Source organism: Pipistrellus kuhlii, unplaced genomic scaffold (assembly GCF_014108245.1).
Source record: "Pipistrellus kuhlii isolate mPipKuh1 unplaced genomic scaffold, mPipKuh1.p scaffold_m20_p_1, whole genome shotgun sequence".
Lineage (NCBI taxonomy): Eukaryota > Metazoa > Chordata > Mammalia > Chiroptera > Vespertilionidae > Pipistrellus > Pipistrellus kuhlii.
In genome coordinates, this window is record NW_023425404.1 from 11216035 (window position 1) to 11230187 (window position 14153).

Genomic DNA, 14153 nt, shown 5'->3' on the forward strand with positions numbered 1-14153 from the left:
AACAGTAATGGGCTCAATAGGCTTTTTTTCAAGTCTGTGTTTGAACCTAAGAATCATTTCCTTGTTGGCAAAGAGCCTTGTCTCCACGGCCAATTCTCTACCATGGAAATTAGGCTTGTGGTTCTCTGAGATGAGTACAGACATCCAGGTACCCCCAGGCCTTTGAGGAAAATGTTAATAAATTCTACCCACATACAGCAGAGTCCAATGCTTCGGAGACTCAGAAGTGAATTGTTTTGCCCATCAACCCACACAAGCCAGGTTATTACTGTGGATAAATGCAGAGATATCCTAAGAGCTGAGAAGCTTGGAGAGAATGAGGCCTTGAAGACTAATCAGTTACCAAGAGCTATTCCAGATGAGAGGTTACTGAACTACATTTATGCCAGAAACACTTAGGTGTGCCTCTCTGGCCATGAACGATGCCATCTCTTATCAATGCTTTAGTAGATAAACACTTTGAGATAAATGGCATTGATAAGCCTAACATGAAACCATGGCACGATTTTAGGAAGGACCATAGGCAATTATTAGTATGTAATAAGCATCAAGCAGGCAGGAGCTGGAGCTAGGCAAACCTGTATCTGAGTCCTGGCACTTAAAAGCTGTGTGATCTCAAGCTAGTTACCTAATTCCTCTGCGTTTCAGTTTCCTCATACGTTAATTGGGGATGGTTATAGTATCTACCTAACATGGGTGTGGGGGAAGTTAAATAAAAGCATATATGAAAAGTCTTGGCACATAGTAAATGCTATTATTGTTATAAAACCCATGGCTTATGAACCTATAGACAATAAAAGGTTATCGTTAACTGAGGTTTCACCAAGAATAAATCATGTTAAACCAATCTCATTTTTTTAAATACCTGTAGAGTTATTTAAACTAGCTAGTTGATTAAGTGATCAAATGTAAGACGAAGAGCAGTGCAATTGGGTAGATCCATTTAATAGAATGCCACGAGGCTCTGTTCTTACCCTTGTCTGATCTAACATTCTTATTAAAGGTTGGGGAAAAAGGTGCAGAAAACATCATGCTGGAGAGGCAAGCCAATACACAGAATAAAGATTAAAATTTACCTTAATGAAGGCAACAAAATGAAAGAGACCCTAGTTGGTTTGGCTCAGAGGACAGAGCATTGGTCTGCAGACTGAAAGGGTCTCTCTCATCATTGATGTTTCTCTCTCTCCCTCTCCCTTCCTTTCTTAAATATGTGTGTGTATATATATATATATATGTGTGTGTGTGTGTGTGTGTGTGTGTGTGTGCGCGCGCGCGCGCGCGCGCACGCACATGTGCACACTAATAAAAGAGGAATATGCAAATTACTATCACTTTGTGACACAACCAGCCAATCAGGAGTGAGCATGCAAATTTACCCAACAAAGATGGCAGCAGTTCCGCCCCCAGCCACTCCAGGTCTCTGGGCAGCATGCATGCGGCCAGGCAGGGTGGGACAGCTGCTATGAGGGGAAAGGCAGGGGGCAGAGGGAGCTACAGGAGTGGTGCTCCTGCTGGAGTAAAGATTAAAGGCTCTGGCTGGAGCAAAGACTCTGGCTGGAGCAAAGATGGAAGGCGGCAGCCAGAGTGAAGGCCTGGGTCCCGGGTGCCGGAGGAAAATCGGTGTCAGCAGCCAGGGGAAGGAAGGCCTATTGCACAAATCTTCATGCAACAGGCTTCTAGTTTTTAAATAAAATAAAAGAGGATATTTCTTACATTCAAATAAATACTCTGTGGGAGTCAATGTTACAAGATGAAGGAAGATGGGTGGAGGAGTGATTCATATAGCAAAACTCATTTATGCATTTATTTATTAAGAGTCATTCATTTACTCAATAACTATAGGAGTATCCACTCCAGGCCAGTCACTACTGGTGATGAAAAGACATATAAATCTCTGCTCTCAAGGAGATTCTTGTCTAGTGAGAAAGACAGACCTGGAAATGGAAGAGCACAGCAAGAGGAAAGATCACCTGATCCTGCTTTACAGCAGTGATACTGAAGTAAGACTTGGAGGATCACCAGGCATATGCCAGATAATCTGATACGGGAAAAGAATGGTTTTCTAAGTAGATTTTGCAGAACCTGCAAAGGCCCTGAGACACAGCTGACTGTTCCGGTTGACCCTCGACAATTACTTTACATGTGCATTTGGGATCAGGAAAAAGTAAGATACATAGACACATCAGGCCTCTTGCCTCACATTCCCAGTTCAAGTACACTTCTGGACACATATGCATCTTACCATAGGTGAGGACAAGCAGCTTGAAGTTGAGGTTTTTGAAGAGCCGGATGATGGGGTTTAAGTACGAAGTATCCGGTATTAAGGAATAGCTCAGGGATTGGGCCCTGCTGGGGGGATGTTTAGGCTTCTCCTTGAATACTGAAAGGAAAGAAACAGAGAGATCACTGAACATCCCTGTAGTTACAGCCCAGCAGAGTTACACATGGACAAGAGCTGACTCCCATCACCCAAGAAAGAGCTGGGACTCAAAAGGAAATATTAATTCTTCAATTAAATCCTTTACAGCTTCCTCTCTTGAAGCTGCTTTTCATTGTCTATGGCTGAGTATGTGGTCTACTGATTATTTTTTTTACATTGATTACTTTTTCTTCATGGCCTCTGGATGACTGCAATAATTGGGGCAGTGTTCAAGGATCAAGAAGTCCCATAATGTTAGGGACAGAAATATAATATTGGGGACTAGCTATTAGTTATAAGAATGATTTTTTGTTCTGATTAAAGAAAGCACATTCTGGAATAGAATGAACAACATAAACAGATGAACAAAAATAGATCCAGAGACACAGAAGCATCAAATAGACCATCAAACCTCAGAAGGAAGGCAAGGATGGGGGGAAGGTGAGGTGTAAGAGATCACCAAAGGACTTGTATGCATGCATATAAGGATAACGAATGGACACAGGTAGTAGAGAGGTAAGGGCATGTGCTGGGGGATGGGAGCGGCTGGGGAGAGGTCAATAGGGGGAAAAGGAGACATATGTAACACTTTAAACAATAAATAATTTAAATTAATAAAAAGAAAGAAAGAAAGAAAGAAAGAAAGAAAGAAAGAAAGAAAGAAAGAAAGAAAGGAAGAAAGGAAGAAAGAAAGAAAGAGAAGGCTCATTCTAACCTCGTTGGGAGTTGTAAACCCTGGGACTTGAGAGCTAACATTGGAATGCAGTCCATCCTCCTTTCCTGAGAACTGCCCATCATTATGAAAATATTTACAGCCTCGTGGCTGAAGCAATCTAGTCCTGGAGGCACCTGCTCTTTACAACCTCCAGCCCCTATTACCGGAACCTGTAATCTGTAATCTGGTCCTGGGGTGCCCCAAGGCACCTGACCTTTGAGTCCCCTCCCTCATCCCCCCCTGCCACTTCCCCACAGCCCGCATAACTTATAACTTACAATGATTATACCATGCCTATTACCTCATGCCTGTAATCCCTACTTCCCCATGTAATCTTTGTCTTTCTACCCAGTATAAGCAGCTGACTTATGGGGAAAGGCAGAGCAGATTTTTATAGATAACCTGATGCTCTCCCATACCACCAGCATTACTGGAATAAAGGCTCACATATGATTCAAGGTTGTCCAGTTACAAAAAAAAAAAAAAGCACTGACGAGCACTGAAAACCACACAATAGTCACACATGGATAGAAAGGACATGAGAGCTGAGGCTTTAGGATTAGTGGGCCCAGCTCATGGTCTAGCACCCAAGTTCCTACTGAGGGGGAGGAGACTGTGTTGCCTGTGCTTAGCAACTATTCTGGCACAGGGCGGTCAGTACATATCCCTACCTAAAAGGATCTCCTATTAAAAAAATCTGACGTCCAATTCCTAGTTTTTCAAAGTCTGAATCAGACATCTTCCTCACAGAGCCTAGAGCAAACATGTCAAACTAGGCTCGTGGCCACATGAGACCCACAATGAATATTTTTTTGGTCCAGCCAATATAGTGGTATGTAAGAAGTGTTTTAATACAAATTTTGTAACTTAATTTTTACAATATTCTGTTATACATCCTATATAATAAAAGGCTAATATGCAGATTGACCAATGGAGGAATAGCTGGTTGCTATGATGTGCACTGACCACCAGGGGGCAGATGCTCAATGCAGAAACTGTCCCCTGGTGGTCACTGCACTCCCACAGGGGGAGAGCTGTTCAGCTAGAAGCCCTGAGCCAGGCTCATGGCTGGCGAGTGCAGTGGCGGTGGTGAGAGCCTCTCCTGCCTCTGCAGCAGTGCTAGCGATGCCTGACTGCTCTGGGAAGTGGGCCTAAGCCATCAGTCGGATATCCCCTGAGGTTCCTGGACTACAAGAGGGTGCAGGCCAGGCTGAAGGGCCCTTCCCCCTGAGTGCACAAATTTCGTGCAACTGGCCTCTAGTATTATTAATAATGAACTACAGCGTTCACTGATGACTGATTACTATAATCGTGTTGCATTTATTTCCCTTAAACACCTTACGTGCAGGCGCAGCATTTCTCTCCACTAATACTAGCAGCGAATATTTTAGCAGCTGACTACCACATCATTAGTCTTGGACTGACTTGTTTGGTATGTGTGCAACAAGAAATATTTCACTCTCAGAGAACAAGAAAAATAGGTTTACTTTGAATTATGCTTATTAATTTGAACAGTTATTCAGTGTCTGATAAGTTAATGTTCAAGAAAAAATATTAATATTTATTAAAATGTTCTATTATTTTGTGTTAGCGATTACTCATTTATTTCAGCCCTTTGTGTTTGGCATGTCTCTACTGAAAGAAACCTATGTTTCTATGAAAATTGAAGGTTTTTTTTTTGTGTGTGGCTCACATAAACTTAAACCTTGTTTATTTGGCCAGTGTTAGCCTTTGAGTTTGACATGCTTGGCCTGGGGCAGTGGTTGGCAAACTCATTAGTCAACAGAGCCAAATATCAACAGGACAACGATTGAAGTTTCTTTTGAGAGTCAAAATTTTTCAACTTAAACTTCTTCTATCGCCACTTTTTCAAAATAGACTCACCCAGGCCGTGGTATTTTGTGGAAGAGCCACACTCAAGGGGCCAAAGAGCGCCGCATGTGGCTCGCGAGCCGCAGTTTGCCGACCACGGGGCCTAGAGGATTAATACAGCCTCCCATGGGAGTGGCTACTCTGACGTGAAGGACTTTTATATTCTCTTTTCAGTACAAGTGGTACAATCAATTTAATTGCATTGGCTGCTATTCAGTTCTCTAGAGGGCAGGTCAGTTTAACCAGTTTTCTTGGCTGAACTGGTTCCCCAATTGGGCCCAAGCAGGCACCATGTGGGCCCCCCCCCCACACACACACTCATTCCTAGTCCAGTTAAAGGAAGCTCTGGAAATGAGGTTCAATGTCTTGAAGAGCAAAGTCTCTCCCTCCCCCTCCAGCCCTGACTACAGAGCCCTGCTTCTTTCCTTTTTTTTTTTTTTTTCAAATGTTTTTATGTTTTAGTCTTTATTGTTGAGAGTATTACAGATGCCCCCCACTTGTCCCCCTATTGTACCCCTCCACCCAGCTCCTCACCACCCTATTCCTTCACCCCACTCTCTGTGTCCATGGGCAAGGCACACATGCATGTTAGTTCTTTGGTTAACCTCTTCCCTGTCCCTGCCCTTCCCCCTGAGATATGTCAGTTCCATGTCCCCATGCCTCAGGTTCTATTCAGTTTATCAGTTTATTTTGTCATTAGGTTCCACATCTAAGTGAGATCATGTGATATTTGTCTTTCTCTGACTGGCTTATTTCATTTAGCATATCTCCAGAGCCCTGCTTCTTTCTTCTCCGGAAGTAGTCTGGGTAATTTTCTCCTGGATGACTTCCTTGCTGTTGGGAACCTCTCCTTCACTGTCTTGGCTGTTCGCCTCCCCTTTCATCGGGGTAAAGAAAGCAAGGCAAGGGGCTGATCCCTGCCATGGCAGGTGCTTGCTTCAGATAAGATCTTTCAGTCTGTGCTTGATAATAAAATGCCAGAATGTAGAAATGCCCTACCTCCAGGATTTCAGCTCCAAAGAACCAGGCCCTCACTTGCCACAAACACAAGAATTTGGAGCTGGGAACATTCCAATTTGAAACTTAAAGTCTGGCCGAGTAAGAGGATCCCTGGCTAGATTGTTCTTTCCTGCTCTCACTCACAGCTCGGCAGCTTCTACCTTCCCGGGAACATCATGTCCTCTGTCCGAGACATCCTGTTGGCTCTTAGAGGCCTGCAGGCAGCCCTTTCTCAGCGTGGACCCAGGGAGGGAATAACGAGGTGAGAACAGCTGAATGAAGTAAATGATTATAAACTTGACTCTAGATGTGAGGCCAGAAGGAAGGAATGAAACCTTTAACATGAGTGAGTGAAACTTTCAGATATTAGGAGGAAAACCGGTTAACCTTTAGACGGGTGACTAACTGAAAATGAAAACCTTTACTCTGCTGTTTCTGAATTTATCACAGCCCATATACTATCACTCAGATTATAAAAGAGGATATAAAATTATATTATCCATCAGTTGTATGGTGAGGAATTGTTTCTAGACTTGTGCTGAGGATAAAGTGTATACAGATGTCAAATTAGAATACTGTACTCATGAAACATATAATAAAAGAATTTTCAAATTATATTATCCAAATACCTCAATGATTAAATATACCTTTATATAAAAATGAATAATTGCTACCTGAGGTTGATATTAACTTGTCCAAGGCTAACTTAATGGTCATTCTTTTTTGTATTTTCTAGATTTTTTTCATGAGCAGATTATTACTCTTATAATCTTTTTTAAAGAAAAGCATTAAAATTGTGGTACCTAGGTATTCTCGGGTGAATTTATGAGATTAGTGTTTGCGGGTTAGTTCTGTTTTGTTCAGTTCCAGAAATTTAGAGTATGGCCTTACACAAATTTAGGCTTAAATCTGATCTCTGCAACTTAAGGACTATCAAATCTTGAATAATTTATTTAAGTCCCCTAAGTCTTCCTCTTTGTTAAATGGGACTGAGAATGGTACCTTCACTCCTAGGGTTGCTGAGGCTTACATGAGATTGAGCATGAACAGCACAATGCCTGTGCTGTCATAAGTGCTCATAGGGCTTCACCAAGGGATCAGCAGGCTGACCATTAATTCCTGTGAGGTCATACGGGGGAACCCTGTAATTACAATCAAACCTTTACTGAGCCACTCGCAAAGTGCACAAGACCAGCTAGCACCCTATTGGGGGCAACTGCGTAGGCTAGAGCACTTGAAGACTATTAGAAGCCTGGCCTTCAGATTCTGTAAGTGTCCACCATATTCCAGAGCCATGTGCACAAGAGCCCCACCAAAGCCATAGAACCTCCCTGCGCCCCCGCCCCCAGCAGTCTGATGAACTTACCGATGATGACAAGGATGAAAAGCAGGGTGGCAATACCTGCTATTAAGTAGAACATGATGCCGATGTCGTAGGCAAGCTTGTCCTTGTCATTGCTATTGGGTACCAACACAGGAGGGACCAAGAACCCAATCGCAATTCCAAGCTAAAGAAGACAGAGAGGGTCAATTTTAGTTACCAAGGTCCAAGAGGTGATGGCACAAATTAAAAAGATTCCTAAAAAGAAACACAATCCCAGCCCAGCCAGTGTGGCTCAGTGATTGAGCATTGACCTATGAACCAGGAGGCCATGGCTGGATTCCAGGTCAGGGCACAGACCCGGATTGCTGGCTCAATCCCCAGTGTATGTATGCAGGAGGCAACCAATCAATGATTCTCTCTCATCATTGATGTTTCTCTCTCTCTCTTCCTCTCTGAAATCAATAAAAATATATCTTTTTTTAAAGAAAGAAAAAGAAACACAATCCTAGTATTTCTTAAAAATTAAACAGGGACATTCCCTCTTCACGATATCAGAGAGAGCTTTCTTTTTATTGACAACTCAATGCACTCACACCCCTGACCGCCCTCACCATCAATACCTATTGAAAAAAAATTATAGCTGGGACCCTAGTTGGCATGGCTCAGTTTTTTGGGTGTCACTCTGTGCACCAAAAGGTAGCTGATTCAATTCCCCTGCAATCTGTGGTAGGGATGTGCAAGAGGCAGTTGATCAATGTTTCTCTCTCACACCAATGTATCTCTTTCTCTCTCTCTCTCTTTCTCTAAAAAATCAATTAAAATATTAAAAATAAAAATCATAGTTGGGGTTCTCAAAGCAGGATGGCTCTCCTAAACCTGCACACTAATGAACAATGGTTCCTATACTCCAGTCTCTATGGTACAGTAAAACAATGTTGACTTTTTTGTGTGTCATTTAAATTCTTGGTTTCAATCAGGAGCTCAGAGACCAGCTTGGGGAAAGGTGAAAATCTCTACACCCTATAACTCCAAGAACTCGAATTCAGTAAGACTCAGAAGCCTAACATTATTACCACGTTTACAAACATGAAAGCTTAAGTTCATTGTGTAAATAATTTAGCAATTGACAAGGCACCTGTAGTATAAAATCATAGGCAATTGCATGCAACTATACACACAGGATATGGGCAAACTGGCCAAAAACACACAAGCTATAGAAGACAGAGAGAGTCAATTTTAGTTACCAATGTCCAAGAGATGATGGCACAAATTTAGACACACACACACCAACTAGTTAAAGCAGCAGTCACCAACTGGTGGTCTGTGGACTGCTGGTGGTCTACGAAGTCCAAAAGGTTGGCAACTACTAGTTTCAGGAAACCTTTGGAGCAGTGGCCATCCGGTGTTCTGTGAACCACTGCTGATCTATGAGATCCGAAAGGTTGGAGTTAAAGAATCTCATATTTGCCTTGGAGTCCAAACTCTATTTAACCTGACAGACAACGGGACTTGGATGTTTCCAAGGTCAGAAATGCCTTGATTCTGGAGTAACTAGCTGTGACTCAACTCCCAAAGCCCTTCTGCCACGTGTCATACCAAAGCAGAAAATGAAAAACAGCCCAAGAATGCGGGCAAGCTTCAAGTTCCAAGACTGGAGGAAGATAAGTCCATTGTCTTAAGGTTCCATTTTTTCTTTATTTTATTTGAAACTGTAGGTAGGGAAGCAATTTGCTTTTATTCCACACTATAATGCCATTCATCAGTTGCCAATCTGCTGACCATCTTGATTGGTTTTCCAGCCTGTCCATTATAGCCACTCAGGATGGTCACTAGGGGACCTCAGCTCTGGAACATTCAAAGTCATCATCTACAGGCCCAGTATAGAGTTCTTCCACTGTATGCCAACCTATAATCTCTAAAGCACCTACTATATGAAAAGCTTTCTGATAGATATTTTGGGAGGTACCCAGATGTATGTAGAGGGGATGGGGGTGTGAAATAAAGATTAAAAGATAACACAAATAGGGATATTTGTGTGTTGAAATTATAGAATGTTATTGTTTAGAAGTTCCTTTGTCATCATTTATTATAGCAATTTTCAACCAGTGTGCTGCAAGAATTTTTAAAACAGGCAATACCTGACTATTTTGTCAGGGGCACAGGCCTCTTTTCCCTTAGACTGTCACATAAAAAAATGACAATAGACAACACAACAATAAATGTTTGTTATGAATGCCCTATCTTGAATCATAAATATATAACTCATATAACAGTGTTGCATATTATTGGTCATATCTATAACAAGGTTGGGTCTGATTCATTAATTCTTGTTACAAAAAATCTTTATATACAGTAGAGTATAGACATTTGATTTTTTTTTTAAGTCACTGGAGCAAAAGGGTAGGTAATTTCTATCATTTTTTTAAAATAGATTTTGTTGATATATTTTTTTAAAATATATTCTATCGATTTTTCACAGAGAGGAAGGGAGAGAGATAGAGAGCCAGAAACATCAATGAGAGAGAAACATCGACCAGTCGCCTCCTGCATACCCCCCACCGAGGATGTGCCCGCAACCAACGCACATGCCCTGGACCGGAATCGAACCCGGGACCTTTCAGTCCGCAGTCCGACGCTCTACCACTGAGCCAAACCGGTTTCGGCTATTTTGTTGATATTTTGCAGAGAGGAAGAGAGAGAGATAGAGAGCTAGAAACATCGATGAGAGGGAAACATCGACCAGCTGCCTCTTGCCCACCCCCTATCAGGGATGTGCCCGCAACCAATGTACATGCCCTTGACCGGAATCGAACCTGGGACCTTTCAGTCCGCAGACCGACGCTCTACCACTGAAACAAACCAGTTTCGGCTATTATTATTATTTTTTAAGTCATTCAAAATTATACTGATTTTTGGTCATAGTGGCAAAAAATATTTTTGGTATGCTGCAGAATTTAAGTAATTAGTTTATGTGTGCTGTCGGATGAAAAAGATTGAAAATCACTGCTCTGCTGCAACCTAATTATTAGAGGGCCAAATGGAGGCTAAGTGAGGTTAAGCTCAAGAGGTTAAGTGACTTATATAGGGTCACACAGAGTTCTAGCAGGTCTCACCTTCTCGGCCAGCATCTCCTCCCCTGGGCCTGGCAGCGGCCTCCTGGGCTGAGAGCCATGAGAAAGGCCCAGGTGAGCAGGCTTCTCCGGAACAGAATCTATTTCAGTCTTAGAGTTTTATCCAATCTTAGGTCACTCTGATTTGTCAGATTACAGTCTGGCTTTTTCACTGTAATCTGTAAGATTTAGAGTAAAAACCAGCCTAGACAGAGGTAAATGCAACCTTCATGCTGGGAACCTGGGCCTGCTGCAGGTCATATTTGGCCTTCTCAGTGCTTTGGAGGTGGAGATCTAGAAGTTACATAGAATATGGAGGGTCCCTTTTGCAAGAATGAGGGAAGTTATGGGCCATCACCTAAGGCTCCCCAAAGGACCCTGATATAGGACAACCTAATCTTCAATAATCTTCTGCCTCGAGAAGTAAGGATGGAGAGGCATACTGGGAGACTTGGGTTTTTTTTTTTTTTTTTGTATTTTGTTTTATTTATTGAATTTATTGAGGTGACATTGGTTAATAAAACTATCAATATATAGGTCTTATTATATAATACATGGTCTGCATATTGTATTGTGTGTTTACCACCCAAAGACAAGTGTCCTTCCATTACCATTCATCCCTTCTTCCCTTCCCTCCACCCCTTGTCCTCTGTGTCTGTGTCTATGAGGTTTTTATTTTTTCTTAATCCCTTCATCTTTTTCACCCAGACCCCTACCTCCCTCCTCTCTGATAGCTATCAGTTTTCTGGATCTATAACGTCTGGTTCTATTTTGCTTGTTTGTTTATTTTGTTCATTAGATTCCACATATAAATGAAACCATATGGTATTTGTCTTTCTCTGATTGGCTTATTTCACTTAGCATAATACTCTTCAGGTCCATCCATGCAGTCACAAACGATAAGATTTCCTTCTTTTTTTACAGCCGGGTAGTATTCCATTGTGTGAATGTACCATAGCTTTTTTATCCACTCATCTACTGATGGATGGGCACTTGGGCTGCTTCCAAACCTGGGCTATTGTAAATAAAGTTGCAATGAACATAGGGGTAAATATATTTTTTTAAATTAGTGTTTTGGTTTCTTTGGATATATTCCCAGAAGTGGAATTGCTGGGTCCTAAGGCAGTTCTGTTTGTAATTATTTGAGTAAACTCCATACTGTGTCCCACAGTGGCTGCACCAATCTGCACTCCCAGCAGCAGTGCACAAGAGTTCCTTTTTCTCACATCCTCTCCAACACTTATTGTTTGTTGATTTATGGATGATAGCCATTCTCACAAGTGTAAGGTGAAATTTCTTATACAACTCAACAACAAAATAACATCCAATCTAATTAAAAAGTTGACAAGAGGACACACAGATGTCCACTAGACATGTGAAAAGATGTTCAACATCACTAATCATCAGAGTAAAGCAAGTTGAAACCACAATGGGAGACTCAGCTTTCATTTTCTGTTTTATTTTTGCCTTTTCTGCAAACTCAACGGTGATAGCTGAACACTGTCACTGGTCATGAGAACTTCCAAAGCCAACGTCAGCATTAAAAACGCGTCTGGAGGGCTTTGGAGGGCTTTGGCTTGTCTTTCTGGCTCATGCCTTTGGCAGAGCCAAAATAAACCCAGAAAACCTTTGGGCTGCATCCGGGCTAAGAGTCCCGTACTTAACCCACTACAACACAAACACACGACGTGTCCTATAGACTCTAAGAGCCCTAGAACCATTCTCCCAATCACCAGGGGCAATTCAACAAATCCCCCAGTCACAACTGAATCTGAACCCTGGCACAAAGCTGCCCTCCAAAGTGCTGCCAAAACAGGATCCTGGGGCTTCCACAAAAAGCAGGTAGCTGTGTGTTAACACCAAGGTGAGGGCTTCAGTCCTAATGGAACAGGGACAGAAACATTGGTCTCCTCTGAGCCCTTTTCTAGGATCCCAGGCCGTCAGCAAGGTGGATGCGGCTCTTCTTGGTTGGAAGCAACCACCTTCTCACCCACCCAACCTCATTCCTTCTATGCCCATCTCCCATCCAACCTGCTATGTAGAGAAAGGTGAGCTCACTCTCAGCCCCAGGGCTGGGTGTCTATGGAATTTTTCCTTTCCCCAGGACATCTTCACCAAGTCAGAGCTGGGATGTCCTCTAGGATTTCAGGGTGTTTAGAAACTGGCTGCCTGTCACCAAGGATTAAAAATGTCCCCCTATTGGATCAGCAGCTTTCCCTGCAGCAGACCCTCAGCTTAAAGGCTTACTTCAAACTTGATTTCCCTATGATCTACTCTGAGGCTCACACCCATGTCATTCATTTTAAAATACATGTTTATTGATTTGAGAAAGAGAGAGAGAGAGAGAGAGAGAGAGAGAGAGAGAGAGAAAGACATTGACGAGTAACATCACGAATCAGCTGTCTCCTGCATGTCCCCCACTGAGGATTGAGCGTGCAAACCAGGCATATGCCCTGAACAGGAATAGAACCATAACCTCCTGGTTCCTAGGTTGATGCTCAACCGCTGAATCAAACCAACAGAGCAGCCATGTCATTCATTTTATTTTATTTATTTATTTTTTACTTATTTTTAAATCATCACCCGAGGATATTTTTCCATTAATCTTTTAGAGACAGGGAAAGACAGAGAGAAACATCGATGTGAGAGAAACACATTGATTGGTTGCCTCCTACAGATTCATTTTAAAATGAGCCCCACACCTTTCTTCCTTTCCACCTCAACATGCCTCGGAGACATGGTCACTCTAATACAGAGGTTAAGGGGTCAGGCCTTAGGGTCAGAAGACTCTCAGCTGAGCCTGTTTCCCAATCTACAAAAGGAAGAGAACACTATCTAGTTACACCATCTAGCTCACTGGGTGTCTTGAGGACTGAAAGAGCTCATGTGAATGGCCTTTCCAAAGAATGCTTGATTCCAGACAAGGCCCTCACTCCCCAGCTGCAAGCCTGGCTCTCCCACCTTGCCCTCTCACACAGCCACGGGGGCAGGAGGAAAGGTAGGGCCACCAGGACTCATAAGACCAATCATACTTCCCTGGTTACCTTCCTCTTCCTCTCCTGGCTCCTTCCCTCTGCTCTTTTCTCTCAGTCACCCTTGATTCGGCCCTCTCCCATCCACTCTGTCCTTGGAAGCCTGCCTTGAATCTAACCCCTCCCCTCAGACAACTGTGATCTCTCCTCCTGCATAATATATTCATGGGCACGCTCCTCAGCACTTCACTGATCACAAAGTCCCTGCTCAAGGACCTTCAGGAGCCGGACCCCTCAGAGGGAGCACCAAGTCCAAACCCTCAACTTGCTGTTCTTGCCTTCCTTCACCTAATTCCAAGCCACCGTTCCAGCCCCATGACCACCTACTCCCTCTCTGAGTGTGATGGGATGATCACAATGCCAACCTTTGCATCTTCTAGTCCACATGTGTCAAACACAAGGCCCGCGGGCCAAATCCGTCCCGCCAGGCCTTGCAATGTAGCCCGCACCGCGCTGTCATCATTGCACTCCGCTGCGTTTCCATCACAATGACAGTTTATGACTGTTCAGTAAACCATTCGGCCCTCTATTTAGGCTGGATTTTAGATTTTGGCCCCTTCTCTGATTGAGTTCGACACCCCTATTCTAGTCTCTACCTTTATCTACGCAGTTTCTTGCAGGGAAAAGTCTCCCTCTTTATATTTTAGGAGACTGTCTCAAGGTCAGTTTTTCTTGATTATCC

At 42.9% G+C, this 14153-nt stretch overlaps 1 protein-coding gene across 4 annotated transcripts in view; it reads right to left on the bottom strand.

Moving 5' to 3' along the window:
- The window catches only part of FLVCR2 (FLVCR heme transporter 2), a 59049-nt gene that overhangs the window by 20582 nt on the left and 24314 nt on the right, over window positions 1-14153 (bottom strand). For 3 of the 4 annotated variants that reach the window (XR_006740984.1, XM_036430804.2, XM_036430796.2), the window contains exons 2-3: window positions 7372-7513; window positions 2243-2380 (exon numbers count right to left, since the gene is read on the bottom strand). Coding sequence is in view for 3 of the 4 variants with exons in the window: in XM_036430804.2 (XP_036286697.1) it covers window positions 2243-2380; window positions 7372-7513 (280 nt within the window). In the remaining variant the exon portion in view is untranslated. The remainder of the gene's footprint in view (window positions 1-2242; window positions 2381-7371; window positions 7514-14153) is intronic. The other variant, XM_045578503.1, reaches the window with a different exon arrangement.